Below are 16,847 nucleotides of genomic sequence, written 5' to 3'. Positions count from 1 at the left end.
TTCCCTCTGGGGAGCAGCATGGTGGGAAGCTGTGATTGAGGAAGAAGCTGGTACCTCCCTATCAGCTAGCAGCTCCGACCTGCGGCTCCTTTGATGAGGCCTGGACTCACTAATGTTACAGGGTTCTAGGCTTTCCAGGTAAGGGAGAGCAGCATGTCACTTCCGTTCCACAAAGTAATTCCCTCTCTCGGATGACCTTGCTAGGTCTTTGTTCAGTTATCTCATGGCAAAAATACTACCTATTAAAGGAACTCTCAGGTATTTCATGACATTGAGAGTGCAAAGTGTGAGATGCTGGAAGCAGAACCCAGCTTAAAAAGGACGATAACAATTCACCAAGGGTGTGGCTGCGTAGCCTGAGCTGTATTATTAGACGATAAAGGCAAGCACTGTGCAAACCAATCCCAATGAGTTTCTAACAAAGAAGTAAAACATTCTTAATGTTTCAAACTACAGTGTACTAAAAACTGGCTTTGCTGGTTTTTATGTCCTTATACATTTATAAACGACAATAAGAATTTGTAAAAGCATTCCTGCAGCTTCTAAGGTCACAGAACAATCACAGTTTCCCCACTGGCTGTGAAGACCCCTGTGCAGGGCTTCAGCTTGCCCAGCCCTGGTCATGGTCCTGCCCTACGGTGCAAGGCAAGGATTCTCTGCCCCGAAGCCCCACCTGATGTAGTTCTCGTGGCTGGAGCTTTCACTGCAGATAAACGCAGCCTCCACCTCTGGGCTGGAAAGAGCATCCGCCAAGGAAATCTGCTGGACCCCCGCGATGCTCCCGAGCTCTCGTCTGTTCCAGAACAATGGAGAAATGAACTCAGGGGCTGACTGAAAGTCGTCTTAGATAAATGAGAATCGTCCTTCTCCCCACCCTCCCCACAGCGATCCGTGAGCAGCTTTTGGAAATGAAGAAATTAATGTCCTCCATCCCACTCTCAGAGTATTTTCCATGATACAGTGAGAAGAACAGCCCCAGGGCTGGAGTCAAAGGACTTAGCATCAAGTGCCAGCCCCACCACAATGGCATGTATGTCCTAGACGAGTCTTGCAGTTGCTCCATAAAATTAAAAGTGTGGTGATATCCTTTCATCTCATGAGAAATGAACTCTATTGGTTTATAGCTACAAATACTTCTTATGACTACCGAATCTAATCCAAATCCAACACACAAATGCCTTTGAGGTACAAACTGCCTTGTGACTATAAGCTCCTTCCTATACTTTGTGGCCTAATGATGGTCAAGTGGAGGGCAGGTGTCACTGCCTCCTTTATAACTGAGTGACTGGGCCAGCACCGTGGCTCACTAGGCTAATCCTCTGCCTGCGGTGCCGGCACCCCGGGTTCTAGTCCTGGTTGGAGCACCGGTTCTGTCCCGGTTGCTCCTCTTCCAGTCCAGCTCTCTGCTGTGGCCCAGGAAGGCAGTGGAGGATGGCCCAAGTGCTTGGGCCCTGCACCCACATAGGAGACTGGGAGAAGGCACCTGGCTCCTGGCTTCAGATCGGCGCAGCACTGGCCGTAGCGGCCATTTGGGGGATGAACCAACGGAAGGAAGACCTTTCTCTCTGTCTCTCTCTCTCTCACTGTCTAACTCTGCCTGTCCAAAAAAAAAAAAAGAGCAACTGAAGTCCAGAGAGGCAGTGGCTGTCACAGCTGACCAGGAGCAGAGGGGTGACAGGAACCCAGAGCCTTCTGAGTCCTACAGAGCATGGTGGAGCTCCCACTTTAGAAAACTGGAAGCCCTGGCTGTATACTGCCCTGGCAGGAGAGCAGCTTGTGGGAGCCACTGTCACGGAAGAAAATGGGGAACCATCAAGAGGCTCTCAGCCAAGGGGAGCTGCGGCAGGCAAAGGGAGCACAGGGAAGCTGGGCTCCCATAGGATATTGTGCTAGGTTTCTGCTTATGAGATCGTCCAGTCTACACTGCTTGACTTGACCAATATTTACTGTTTGTCTGCTGAGTAATGAGTAAATGCTAGGAACCGCAGGAGAGATTATGGAGAATGAATTAAAATTCTCACCTTCCAATCACTCATAGTCTGGCAGATGGGGAAAAGATGAACACACGCACGCACACACACACACATACCTATCAACAATGTAAGACAAACCTGGGAAATGTGCTGGGACATATGGGTGGGAGACTCAACGAGGGCCAGGAACACGTCTAGCAGAGGGGTTCAGTAAACACTTCCTGAAGAGGCGCTAGAATTTAGCAGGTAGATCATGGGGGACGAATGCAGTCTGACAATGGCAGGGCTTCTACAAAGCACAGGGTGTGAGCTGGCCACCTTCCCACACAACCTGGGAGTTCAGGAGTCCCCACAGTGTCAGTCTTGGCAGCCAACTGGCACAGGACTCACTTTAGGGACAAGGAGAGGTCCCATTTCAGCCTTGAGCTCAAGAGCTGTGCCTGATCCCAGCTCCAGATATGGATAAAATAGGGGTTTCAGTGCAGGTTAATCATAATTTTGGGGATCAGCACCGTGGCATAGTGGGTAAAGCTACTGCCTGCAGTGCCGGCATCCCATATGAGTGCTGGTTTGAGTTCTAGCTGCTCCACTTCCAATCCAGCTCTCTGCTATGGCTTGGGAAAGTAGTAGAAGATGGCCCAAGTCCTTGGGCCCCTGCACCATGTGGGAGACCTGGAAGAAGCTTCTGGCTCCTGGTATTGCAGCAATTTTGGGGAGTGAACCAGCAGATAGAAGGCTTTCTCTCTCTCTCTCTCTCTCTCTCTCTCTCTCTCTCTCTCTCTCTCTCTGCCTCTGCCTCTCTATAACTCTGCCTTTCAAATAAATAAATAAATATTTTTTTAAAATGTTGATCTCCTATTTTGTGTACCTCCTTTGTAATCTCACAAGAGAACATTGGCCAAAAGCAGATCCCAGCACTTCTTGGTCTCTGTAGTCCTCCAAAGCCCCTTAAATTAAATCCTTAAGAGAGGCCGGGTTTTGAGACAGGCAGAATGGAAGAAAATGGTGCCATGAACTGAAATATGAAAAAAGACCCACACAGACCATCACAATTACTTGTGCTGTGAGTAAATGTTTATCTGATGTTTCCAAAGTACAAGAAAATAGAGACAGGCCCAGATTGCTCAATTCCATGTCTCCTTGCCCAGCCGAGTGCCTTGAATCTAGTTACCAATTAATATTAATAAACGATGTTACACAAGACTACTTTGGGAAGTGACTTATTATATGTTTGTGTAGAAGTGGAGGGACTATTTGAGGTTCCTGAAAGGAAGAAGGTGATCCATTTGCTTTTGACTGAGTTATAGGAGACAAATAACTCCTTAAACAAAAGCAGGGCTCAAAATTACTAAATGGGAAAAGAACACAGTGTTTAAAAGATGGGCTTTGAATCAGGCAGATCCAGGTTCAGATCTAGTTCTTGAGATCTTCCAGTTGTGTGACCTCAGACAAATGACTTAGCTCTTTTGTGTCACAGTTCCAGGACTTGTAAACCAGGACTGGCAATGGCATCTGGAGTGCATAGCATGCAAATCCCAAGGTCACCACAAGCATGACTGTCGTGACAGCTGACATGACCGTTAACTGGCACATACCTGACGCCTTCTTTCAGGCCACACCCATCATGGGCTTGCTGTAACTGACAGACCCTGTGCTCATTCTCTCCATTTCTCCTTTAAAGACTTGTTTATTTATTTACTTACTTATTTTAAGGAATTTATTAATACACTGGTTTCTCAGAGTCATAGCAAATGCATAATTACTACAACATAATTCTCATCAATTCTTATGTTAATGTGATACTAATACAAAGAGAACATATTCAAACCAATGGTTAAGCATGATATACTGGGGTCAGTGCTGTGGCATGGTAGGCTAAGCCTTTGCCTGCAGCAACAGCATCCCATATCAGCACCAGTTTGTGTCCCAGCTGTTCCTCTCCCAGTCCAGCTCTCTGCTACAGCCTGGAAAAAGCAGTAAAAAATGGCCCAAATGCTTGGGACCTTGCACGCACATGGCAGACCTGGAAGAAGCTCCTGGTTCCTAGCTTCTCATCTGCCCAGCTCTGGCCTTTGCAGCCATACAGAGAGTGAACCAGTGGATGAAAGACTTTTCTCTCTGTCTCTCCCTCTCTCTGTCTGTAACTGTACCTCTGAAATAAATTAAAAAATCTTTAAAAACAAAACAAAACAAAAGAATGGGGATCGGTGCTGTGGCATAGCAGGTAAAGCCACTGCCTGCAGAGCCGGCATCCCATATGAGCACCAGTTCGAGTTCTGGCTGCTCCACTTCTGATTCAGCTCTCTGTTATGGCCTGGGAAAGCAGTAGAAGATGGCCCAAGTCCTTGGGCCACTGCACCTGCGTGGAGACCTGGAAGAAGCTCTTGGCTCCTGGCTTCAGATGGGCACAGCTCTGGCCGTTGCAGCCAGTTGGGGAATGAACCAGCAGAGGGAAGACCTCTCTCTGTCTCTCTCTGCCTCTCCTTCTCTCTGTGTTACTCTGACTTTCAAATAAATAAATAAATCTTTACAAAAAAAGGAATATATACTACTATAGTTTTAATGATCTATGATTATTTTAAAATTTACTGTATATATTTATTTATTTGAAAGACAGAATGGCAGAGAGGGAGACACAGAGAAAGAGATAACTTCCTTCTGCTAGTTTACTCCCCAAATTGCCTCAACAGCCAGAGCTGGGCCAGGCACTCCATCTGGGTCTCTCAAGTATCTGGGACATTAACAGCTGCCTCCCTGGGTGTATGTTAAGAGGAAGCTGGACCAGAAGCAGAGTAGCCAGGACTCAAACTAACACTGATCAGAGTCAGTGGCTAAACCCACTGCACCACAATGCAGGCCCCTCCCTGCCTGTCTTTGCAGACCCCACGTGGCTATGTATCTCAGCAGGGAGCCAGGCACTCATCAGTTCCCAGGGAGATCCGTACTTGAACTTCTGTGGGGCTGATAGCACAGTCTCTAATGAGCAGTCGGCTGGGTTTGAAAAATCTCCACTTATGACGACAGCCTAGGATGGTTACTGGCGCCATAAACTAGAGTGTCAATTTGTTGGGTCAACAACAGGAGCCACTGTGCACTTGCTCCTCATGTGGGATCTCTGTCCTTAATGTGCTGTACATTGTGATTTAATGCTATAACTAGTACTCAAACAGTATGTTTCACTTTGTGTTTCTATGTGGGTGCAAACTGTTGAAATCTTTACTTAATGTATACTAAATTGATCTTCTGTATATAAAGAGAATTGAAAATGAATCTTGATGCAAATGGAAGGGGAGAGGGAGCGGGAGGGGGGAGGGTTGCGGGTGGGAGGGAAGTTATTGGGGGGGGGAAGCCATTGTAATCCATAAGCTGTACACTGGAAATTTATATTCATTAAATAAAAGTTAAAAAAAAAAAAAAGAAAAAAAAAGAAAAATCTCCACTTAGTCCTGTGGCCTAATCTGTCTCACTGGGCTTTCCCTGAATTACAAGGCACAGGGCGAGTCAAGCCACCTGGACACGAAGCCAATCAGGTTCAGGCAGGCTGAGGAAGAGTCTGGATTCTGTAAGTTCCGCATGCGCACAGAGCCGGCTCTGCCAACACCAACCACCACCACGCCGAACTTCCTCTTGGGCTGAAACACAAGGGACCAAGGTGAGGCTTAAAAACAATCGAGGCATCTAGCAGAGAAGAGCAAAACAAGGACCAGCCAGAGTCCCGATAAGCAGAAGACACCGATGCAGGACACACAAGAAGTTGCAGCACTAGGCCGGCGCCGCGGCTCACTAGGCTAATCCTCCACCTTGCGGCGCCGGCACACCGGGTTCTAGTCCCGGTCAGGGCGCCGGATTCTGTCCCGGCTGCCCCTCTTCCAGGCCAGCTCTCTGCTGTGGCCCAGGAGTGCAGTGGAGGATGGCCCAAGTGCTTGGACCCTGCACCCCATGGGAGACCTGGCTCCTGCCATCGGATCAGCGTGGTACGCCGGCCGCAGCACGCCAGCCGCGGCGGCCATTGGAGGGTGAACCAACAGCAAAAGGAAGACTTTTCTCTCTGTCTCTCTCTCTCACTGTCCACTGCCTGTCAAAAAAAAAAAAAAAAAGAAGTTGCAGCACTAAGTGTGGGATAAGACACTTCGGGAAATGAGAGCTCGGAGACAATCAGCTCTAACCGAAACGCGCTTCTGCAGGTGCCCTGACTCTGTGCGCTGAGAGCCCTCCAAGCCCCCGCTGAACAAGATCCCCCATTTGACTCCCCACTTCCACTGCCATCTCTTCAGTGATGAGGGGTTTCTTCCTAAAGCCACACCCAGCCCTAGCAGGTACCTCTGTCCTCTCTGAATCCTTCCTGCAGATGACGAGGCAAACCTGACCCAGCTGGGTGTCACTGAGCAGTCATGACCGCTGGTGAGATGCTTCCAGGCAAGGCCAAACAGGCAAACCACGCTCCGCCTCCTTATCCAGACAGGACTCCCCTCGTCTAACTGCACATTATGGCTTCCTGAATTCCACCAACTTCAGCCTCACACTACTCTGGGACCTTACAAATCACCTGTGTACACTGCTGGAGGCTGAGTGTGAGTGGCTTTAACAATGAAAAATCAAGTCAACTTTTCAACTTATGCAGCAACTCAGGATAATCCAAACTGATAAAAATTATCTCTGTGCACCCCTCACACCCAGTTTTTCTTGGATGTCTCTGAATGTAGAAACATGAATGTCCCCTCCAACTGCCCCTTCCCTTCACCTTTGATACCACTGATTTCTCCCCTGTTCCTGTACCCACTGCTCTACTCTTGGCCCAGGATTTCTTCCAAATGTTCGGTGATTCTCTAAATGACTTTCTATTATTGATTTCTTAGTTAATTCCATTGTGTTCACAGAATATTCTTTACCAAATCCTTTTAAATTTATTGAGAAATGTTTTATGATCCAGAATATTGCCCATTTGGTAAATGTTCTGAGCATATGGAAAAGAACCTGTATTCCGCCATTGTTGAGCAGAGTGTTCTACAAGTCTGTTAGGTCAAGCTGGTTAACAATGCTGTTCAGGGCTTCTGAATCCTTGATGATTTTCTGTGTGCTTGCTCTATAAATTATTGAGAGGTAATAAAATCCCTAAATATAATGGTAGAGGCTGGCACTGTGGCATAGGAGGTAAAGCCGCTGCCTACAGTGCCAGCATCTCATATGGGCACCAGTTTGAGTCCCGGCTGTTCTACTTCTGATCCAGCTCTCTGCTATAACTTGGGAAAGTAGAAGATGGCCCAAGTCCTCAGGCCCCTGCACTCTCTTGGGAGAACTGGAAGAAGATTCTGGCTTCTAGCTTTTGATCAGCCCAGCTCCAGCTGTTATGGCCATCCAGGGAGTGAACCAGAGGATGGAAGACCTCTCTCTCTCTCTCTCTCTCTCTCTCTCTGCCTCTGCCTCTCTGTAACTCTGCCTTTCAAATAAATAAATAAATAAATCTTTAAAAATAAATAAATAAAATGGTAGATTTGAGTACTTTCCCCTTCAGTTCTATCAGTTTTTTTTATTGTATTTTGAAAGTCTATTGTTAGGCACATACTTGTTTAAGATGGTTATAACTTCTTAATTGACTCCTTTGTCACTCTGAAATGACTGTTTTTATTCCTAGAAATATTCTTTTCCATGTAATTTATTTCACCTAATATTAACAATCTACTTCCGATTTCCATTGATCAGTGTTAGCATAGTACATTTTTTCTCATCCTTTCACTTTTAATCTTTTATGCTCTTTTATCTCAAGCAGGTTTTTTATAGGCAGAATATAGCCAAGTATTGTTTTTTTTATTCAACCTAACAACTTGTGCCTTTTATTTGAAGTGTTCAGATAATTTACATTGTGATTATTGATATGGCTGCATTTTAATCCAAATTTAATCCAAATCTTGCTATTTGTCCAACTGATTCTTCCCCACCCTATTTATGCATTCTTTTGAACTAAGAATATTTTTATGATTTCATTTTACCTCATTTGTTGGGTGATTGTTATAACTTTTTTAGAACTTATTTTAAGGCTTTTTCATTAGGCATATTTTACTTATCACAATCTACTTTAAGCTAATATTATGCCATTCCACACATAAAAACCTTATATTAGCATATCCTCATTTTCTCTCTGCTGTACTTTATACCATTGTTGTTACACAATTGACTTTCATTTTTGTCATAAACCTCACAAGAACCAGTCAGGGTTCCATGTACAGTCATGCACGCCACTTGGCAATGGAGATATGTTCTGAGAAATGCTTTGTTGGGCAATTCTGTCACTTTGCAGACATCACAGGAAACTAGATGTGCTGCCTACTACACACCTAAGCTACATGCTATAGACACCGTCAGATATGCACTACCACGACAAGGCATCACGTGACTGTGTCCTAAGTAGAAAGAATTTTCACACAGGGCATCAGAGGCTCACATAACCACTGCAGACCCCAGGGAACTTGAGCCAGAGGAGTCACCTGGCCATCTCCCTGCAGTACTGAAGCGAGTGATTGTCCCCAGCTGTCCAGAGCCAAGCTGTCTGAGAGCTTCTGCAGCCTCTCTTGGCCTGCAGAGCCTGAGTGCCCACTGCTGCTACGCCACACATGGGCCTTGGCTCACACATCGGCCTGGAACTGACCCCAGGAATAGCTCTTTCTTCAGCCATGCCAGTCTCCCGAGAGTGCTTTTAACTGACTGACTCCACAAAGAAAAGAGAACTCTGGTAGATGTAACTCCAGGCTTCTCTTCTGTAAGACAGAGGTGAGTTTAGAAAAGAGGAAACAACCGGGAATTTAACCCAAGAAGTCCCTTTTGGGCTAGCAGTATGGTTGTTTCTCTTTTGATTTTTTTAAGGTATTATGATTTATTTATTTGACAGCTGGGGAAAGACTGCCAGAGAGAGACTCCCATTCATTGGTTCACTTTCCAAAGGCTTGAAATGGCCAGGGCTGGGCTGGGCGCCAGAAACTTTATCCAGATCTCCTGGGTGCCTTCCAATCACTTGAGCTGCTACCATTGCTTCCCAGGATCTCTATCAGCAAGAACTGGAGTCAGTAGCCAGAGCTGGGGGCGAAGCCCAGGTTCCCTGATATGAGACAAGGGTGAATCAGCTGCTAGGCTAGATGCCTACCATACAGCCTAGTTCTTTAGTTTTTGTTTTTTGACAATCTCCTTACCAACAAAACAAAACAAAAAACAATAAGACTGCCTCTGAAGAAATCTGTACAGAAAAAAACACATATCTCTGTTCAAATATTTTTTCCCTTTAAACCAGAAAATGACATTTTATCTTCTTATTAGGTTAAATATTTATGGCATCCCCGAGACCATTGAATTACTACATTGCAGATAACAACCAGTATAATAAGTTTCTACTAGCTTCCACAAAGTCACATAGTTAAGCAATAGCTACATTATCTATAAATAAGCCAAACAGCATTTTTATCATTTCATTAGTTAATGATAACACACAAACTTGTGCACAAAACCTGGCTTGTATAGCAGTCAGACTGAATTATGAACTGCCCTAGAATTCCTTTGCAAAGCTGACACACAGGGACTGGATATGGGTGAGGACACTGGCAGCCTAACAGTTGTGTTCCTCTTAAGGAAAGAATTTTACTTTTGGGGAAAATCACTTGCTACAGAGATCTTTTGTGAGGCCTCTTCAGAGCATGTTCTGAAAAGAAACTGCCAATCAAAGAGATGATGATTCCAGAGTGACGGCTACAGCTTTTAGGGTGAGGATCTTGAGGCAGACGAGACAGACAGAAGGGGAACTTGCACAGAGGTTGTGAGGAGGCTGAAGTCTACAGAGAAATGCTCAGTGGAGCAGAGGGCAGTGGGTTTCGGCAAACCAGGAGGTCCAAAACGGCATTTCCAGCCATCTGCTGCGCTCTACTATTATATCAAGCCCTCCAGAGGTGGTATTTGAAGAAACTAGGAATCAGGAACAGAAAAGGCACACACAAAGGGAAAAGACTGATTCAAACACAGAGTGAAACTCTGCCCTAATCTGGGACTCAGAGAAACTCGTATCTGATATTCAAGACCTGAAAATCAATTTTATAAAAGCCAGGATTAAGAGAATGTATCCTACTAACTTAGGTTAGAAAAAAAAAAAAAAAAAAAAAAACCTTTTGGAGACCAAAAGTGTAGGAGAACTTTAGGGTATGAGGCATGAAGGCAAGTGCTGGACTATCGAACTGGGAGTAAGAAAGGAGATTCCAGACAGTCAGAAAGAACAAGTTAGTGGCAGACCCGTGGCACGTTGGTTAGGACACCACTTGGGACACTGGCAGCCCATACTAGAGTGCCTGGCTCAAGTCCCAGGTCCACTCCCAACCCCAGCTTCCTGCTAAGGCAAAGGTGATGACCCAAGTACTGGAGTCCCTGCCACCCACACTGAAGACCCAGGCTGTGTTTCAGGCTCCAAGCTTCAATCTGGTCCAGTCCTGGCTGCTGCAGGCATTTGAAGAGTGAAACAGTAATGGAAAGCTCTCTCTCTTGCTCTCCCCTCACCCCATACCACTCAAATAAATATTTTTTCAAAATAAGAACAAGTTAGTATTTTTTCTTCCATTAGTATTTTTCATGCACTTGTCTGCAAGGATCGACTTTCTAGTCTGAGGACACATTGGCTAGCAAGGGAGAACAGGCATATTCAAACGTTGCAGAAGGGAGAGAAAAATGAGCAACTTAATTTATGGAAGAAAATTTGGAAATATTTACCACAACTTAACAAGCAAATAATCTTTGCTGTGGTAAATATATGTACATGAATGGATCCCACAGAGATACAGAAGTGAAATGACTTAGGCTTAGAGCAGTGTTGCTTATAAAGAGCAAAAAGTGAAACCATCTGTCATTAATAGCAAGATGGTCGTGTTAAGTTATGATAGACCCATAAATTGGAGTATTACCCAGTGATACGGAAGAACAAAGGAGTAATTTATGACTAGAAAGAGATTTCTCTCCAAGATACATTGTTGGTCAAAGTACAGACTAGTCTGAATTGTATACTGTAGTTGCTGTTAAAAAAAAAAAAAAAGGAGGGGGATAGCTCAAGGAAAAATATTTGTTGCATGTAATTAAGATCTTTCCAAAAAGATAGCCAAGAAACCTGTAACACTGGTTTCATGCTCATCCAGAGGATGGAAAACAACAAAGTACCTGGGAAGCAGCACTGAGAGGGAACAGGACTTCTCACAGTAAGTAAGGCTTCTTCTATCCTTCAAACTTTTGAATCCTGTGAATGTTAGTAGTTATCCAAAATATAAATGACCACTCATCTAGACAGAAATATCAGAGGGATGCTCTGAGAAGGTGGGAACCCTGCAGCTTGGAGCACCTTTGGCTCACTCCCTTCTTCCTTCCTGGAGCTCTCCCAATGGTGGCCTCCGCCAAGCCACATCTGGAATCCTCTGCCCCAACCATGCCCTGTCCAGTGCTCCCAAGTCACCCTGACTCCTCACACTTCTGGACTTGCACTGCCGCCTCCTCTCACCCCAGCTGGTCACACTGTTATACACTTTCCACTCCACGCCCCTCAGCTTTGCAGGTCATGCAAGACCTTCTTATCACATTCCAGGGCTTCTCCCCAGCCACTTTCCTGGATCTCAGACACAGTAGACCCTTCATTAGACCCTTTTAAAACTCAATCCTCTCACCTTCCCTCATCTCACAATGCTCCCACACTGCACCACTCCCTTCTTCATCCTGCCCCGTGAAGTACATTTTCCCTGAGCTCCATCCTTACCCCTCGGTTGTCTCTCCCCAGTCCTAGGAGTAAGGGCTCCCTCATTCTTTTCCATGACCACCTTTAGGCTGAAACGCTCCAACACCTCGAGGTATGGGCCCTTTCCTCCAAGCTCCAGTCCCAAGAAGAAATGCAAACTGGGCATTTCCATCTGGCTGCCTCATCCTGACTTTGATTTTCGTGCTGTGCTAAACTCCAACCATCCACCCCACCTGACCAGCTGCCCTCTGAAGTTCTGAGCAAAGACCAGGGGGCCCAAGAATCCTCTCAGGCACTTGAAATGCTTGGAGTCTCAGGACTGATTCCTGCATTTGACCAACATCCAGTGAGATTAAAGGGCTGGTTTGTGGCTCAAGATCCTTCCGTACCTTCCTCCTCCAGCAGGCCTCTGAGTCACAGCAAGATTTCTTGGGATATTTCTGTCCTATGATTTCCTTCCTCCCCTGTTCATCGATGCCCCATGCTCTGGATTGCACCACATGATTACCCAACAGTCCCTAAATCACCCTGCCATTTCTTCAACTGACATTTAGTGAGGACAAACTATATAAGAAATACCAGGCCAGATGTCATGGGAATACAAAGATGTATGAGGCACACAGACAGCTATGTGCAAAGTCAGAGTGGCAATAAAAGAAAAGAGAAAAGCAATGGGAGTTCTTAGGACGGAGGCATCACACTCCCAGAGAGGGGGCTCTGAGAACACTTTTCATTCAGCAGAAATTACATACGAACTAGAGAGACAAGATGAGTTGGGTTGCATGGGGGAAAAGGCAGCCAGGCAGGCAGACACAGCAGAGCTTGTATCCCAATCCCACCCCTCACTACCTGTCTCACATGACAACTCCTTTCACACTTATTCTCCTCCTCTACGAGACAGGGTAATCTTAGCATCCTGCTCACAGGCTTTTGTTAGGATTAAATGGATACCCATTCTGGGTTACTGTGCAGCAAACCGAATACATGTGATCTCTTGAAAATTCAGGGATCAGTGGAAAACTAAGAGACTGAGAGGTAAACTACAACAGAAAATAATTGTGTCCATCAAAAGTATATCACACAGGAGCTGCCAAAGGTTAGGAGCAGCGGGAGGCTATGACTATGAAAGGGCACCAGGAGAAACATTCTAGTGTGAGATGCTGTATTCTGACAGCACTGATGCTTACACAAGCCTGTGCATGTGTTCTAAGTGACAGACTTGTACACACACACACACGCACACACAGAAACTGCTTTTTCTGCATGTCTATTTAAAAGGCATTTTTACAAAAATATGTATCTTCATAAAAATGCACAGCTGTCTTTGCCAGGGTAAGAACAGGGATGGAAAAACAGGGGATATAAAATATAAACACAAGAGAGGGGCCTCGCACAGGCCGATGAAGACAGAAAGACAAAAACTGGAGATAAAGACTTCCTCTCTGTGCCTGGGCTCTCCTTCTTTGCCCCCAAAAAGGAGAGAACGACTCAGCAGAGGGTAAATGAGGTAAGGGAGAGTCAAGTGGTCAGGAAGGAAGCTAAGAAATGGGGTGGACGCCATTAGACTCTCTTACCAGTAAGTTCCATGGCCACGAGTACCATCTCTGAAACTGTTTTATCATCACGCCCACCAAGCCAAGTCCAGAGTCTGGCACAGTGTGAGCTGACATAAACTCTGCGGACAGAATCGAGGGAACACCAGGATTCACAGCATTCGCTCGCTGGCTGTTGGGGAAGGAGTGAGGGGGCTGCCCACTGTGCTGCTGCTTCCTGAGGTGGTCGTGAAGAAAGCAGAGCTGAGCAGAGGAAAGGCAGTGAGGCAGCTTGGGTTATATAATGCGTGTGGGGCACCTGTGGCACAATTTAATGAAATGCACAGCAGGCTGATGGGTGTGTGGGTCTGGAACTGAGGAAGAAGACTTACTTCAACAGGTGCATTTGGGGCTTCCCTGTACATAACTTGATAATAGAAGATATGGGAGAGGAGGGGGCATTTGACCTAGCAGTGAGAATGCCGGTTAAGATGCCTGTGTCCCACATTGTGGTACATGGATTCGACTCTCTGCTCCAGCTCCTGACTCAGGCTTCCTGCCGACGCAGATCCTGGAGAGCAGCAGGTAAATGATGTCTCAAGTGATTGGGTTTCCACCCCTCATATGGGAGATCTGGATTGAGTTTCTGGCCCCAGCTGCAGCCTGACCAACTCCAGGCCATTTCAGGCGATTGGGGAGTGAGCGGCAGATAGGAGCTCTCTGTCTCTGCTTGTCTGTCTCTATGTCTCTGAAATAAACATTTTGTTTTTCATATGTGGGAGTAGATGAGCTCCCCCAAAGGAGGGGCCTGAGGAAGTGTCTGAGAGGAGGTGACTAGAGAGACAGGAAGGGGCTGGACGTGTCAAAGGGACAGTTCAAGAAGAGTGTGGTCAGCAGTGTCAAATGCTTCCAGGAAAAAATGTCCACCAAATTTGGGGGTGTAGAGCTCACAGCAATCTTCTTCAGATGTGGAGCATTGAAAACCCTGGGATTAGATAAAATGCAGGTGAGAAGGTGGCCATAGAAAGGAGAGGAGTGGGCCGGCGCTGTGGCTTAACAGGCTAATCCTTCGCCTTGCGGCGCCGGCATACCGGGTTCTAGTCCCGGTCAGGGCACCGATCCTGTCCCGGTTGCCCCTCTTCCAGGCCAGCTCTCTGCTGTGGCCCGGGAGTGCAGTGGAGGATGGCCCAGGTCCTTGGGCCCTGCACCCCATGGGAGACCAGGATAGGCACCTGGCTCCTGCCATTGGATCAGCGCGGCGGCCATTGGAGGGTGAACCAACGGAAAAAGGAAGACCTTCCTCTCTGTCTCTCTCTCACTGTCCACTCTGCCTGTCAAAAATTTAAAAAAAAAAAAAAAAAGAAAGGAGAGGAGTGGTGGGCACTATGGCATCCATCTCATATGGATGCCAGTGTGAGGCCTGGCTGCTCCACCTCCCTGGTAATGGTCTGAGAAAAGCAGTGGGCAATGGCCAAAGCACTTGGGCCACTGCTACCTACATGAGAGGCCTGGATGAAGCTCCTGGCCCCTGGCTTCAGCCTGGCCCAGTGCTGGCTGTTGTGGCCATTTCGGGAGTAAATCAGATGGAAGATGTCTGTTTCTCTCTCTCCCTCTCTTCCTCTCCCTTTCTCCTCTCTCCTCTTTCTCTCTCTCTCCTTCCCTCTCTCACTGTAGCTCTTTCAAATACATGAACCTTAACATTAAAAGCAGAGGATATGAGGAATAGCTAGAGGGGTGCCCAAGTCTAGGAGATTTTTTTAAGTGTTCATGGGGCAGACACTTGATTAATGGTTAAAATGCCACTATGAGGCCGGCGCCGCGGCTCACTAGGCTAATCCTCCGCCTTGCGGCGCCGGCACACCGGGTTCTAGTCCCGGTCGGGGCACCGATCCTGTCCCGGTTGCCCCTCTTCCAGGCCAGCTCTCTGCTGTGGCTAGGGAGTGCAGTGGAGGATGGCCCAAGTGCTTGGGCCCTGCACCCCATGGGAGACCAGGAGAAGCACCTGGCTCCTGCCATCGGATCGGCGCGGTGCGCCAGCCGCAGCGCGCCTACCGCGGCGGCCATTGGAGGGTGAACCAACGGCAAAAGGAGGACCTTTCTCTCTGTCTCTCTCTCACTGTCCACTCTGCCTGTCAAAAAAAAAAAAAATGCCACTATGAGCTCCCATGTCCCACAAGGGAGTAATTGGGTATGATTCCCACCTCCAGCGACAGAATCCATGTTCCTGCTAATGCAGATCCTGCAAGGCATTGGTGATGGCTCCAGAAATTGGGTTCCTGCCATCCACATGGGAGACCTAGATTGAATTTCTGACTCCCAGATAAAGCCTCATCAAGTGCTCCATGCTGCAGGCATTTGCGGAGTGAAACAGCAGGGAGGAACTCTTTCTCTCACTCAAGTAAAGAAATAAATAGATAAATAATAAAAAATAAGTAAAAGGTTGAGAGGGAAGAAGCCACCAAAGAAGAGGCTGGAATTATAGGACAGAGGAGAAAAGGAGTAATTGGGCCAGAGGGTTTATGCTTACTATGAATGCAGAGTTTCTATTGCTTATTTATTTATTTTTGACAGGCAGGGTGGACAGTGAGAGACAGAGAGAGAAAGGTCTTCCTTTGCCGTTGGTTCATCCCCCAATGGCCGCCGCGGTAGGCGCGCTGCGGCCGGCGCACCGCGCTGAACCGAAGGCAGGAGCCAGGTGCTTATCCTGGTCTCCCATGGGGTGCAGGGCCCAAGCACTTGGGCCATCCTCCACTGCACTCCCGGGCCATAGCAGAGAGCTGGCCTGGAAGAGGGGCAACCGGGACAGAATCCGGTGCCCCGACCGGGACTAGAACCCGGTGTGCTGGCGCCGCAAGGCGGAGGATTAGCCTATTGAGCCATGGCGCCGGCCCTCTATTGCTTCTTCATAACCTACAAAATCCTGAGAATTACAACAAGTCTTGGGTGAGTCACTGGGACCCAGAGATAATGAGGGCAGTGGTGCAAGACAGTGGTAAACAGAAGTCAGTCCCAGGTAGCACTCACCTGCAGGGCTCGGATAAGGCAGTAGGGAGACTCCTGAGTCTTGCATGCCATACAGATCTTTAAATTATTACCAAAATACAAGTTTATCAAATTTAAAGAGATCACTGGAGACACGAACAAGGCTAAAGTGAGTGCAATGGTAGGAAAAGCCAGCCTGCAACCAGTTTGGAATGACTCAAGAAGAGAAGACGGAGACATGAAGTTGCAGACATCTCCTTCAAGAAGCCTGCCTTGATGCGGATGAAAAAGGGTTACCAGTCGTTCCACAAAACAGAATGTATTGTTTTGATCTCTCTCCTTTTTCTTAGATTTATTTATTTATTTATTTATTTATTTATTTATTTATTTATGAGAGAGAGATTCCATTTGCTGGTTTACTCCCCAAGTGGCTGAAACAGCCAGGTTTGGGCCAGGCTGAAGCCAGGAGCCAGGAGCTCTATCCTGGCTTCCCATATGGGTAGCAGGGACCCGGGCACCTGGGCCATCCTGTTGCCTTCTCAAGCACATTAGCAGGGAGCTAGATTGGAAGTGGTGCAGCTAGGACTCCAACTGGCACTCAGATATGGATGCTAGGGT

At 46.9% G+C, this 16,847-nt stretch overlaps 1 protein-coding gene across 2 annotated transcripts in view; it reads right to left on the bottom strand.

The window, feature by feature from the left end:
* Positions 1-16,847, bottom strand: part of BLVRA (biliverdin reductase A) — a 36,208-nt gene that overhangs the window by 7,551 nt on the left and 11,810 nt on the right. For both annotated transcript variants that reach the window (XM_062179073.1, XM_062179074.1), the window contains 2 exons: positions 5,484-5,605; positions 674-793 (listed from right to left, as the gene is read on the bottom strand). In XM_062179073.1, the coding sequence (XP_062035057.1) occupies positions 674-793; positions 5,484-5,605 (242 nt within the window). The remainder of the gene's footprint in view (positions 1-673; positions 794-5,483; positions 5,606-16,847) is intronic.

The sequence above is a fragment of the Lepus europaeus genome, chromosome 20 (genome assembly GCF_033115175.1).
Source record: "Lepus europaeus isolate LE1 chromosome 20, mLepTim1.pri, whole genome shotgun sequence".
Taxonomy (NCBI): domain Eukaryota; kingdom Metazoa; phylum Chordata; class Mammalia; order Lagomorpha; family Leporidae; genus Lepus; species Lepus europaeus.
Note: the sequence above shows the minus strand (reverse complement) of the source record. Positions and strands in the feature narration are given on the sequence as shown.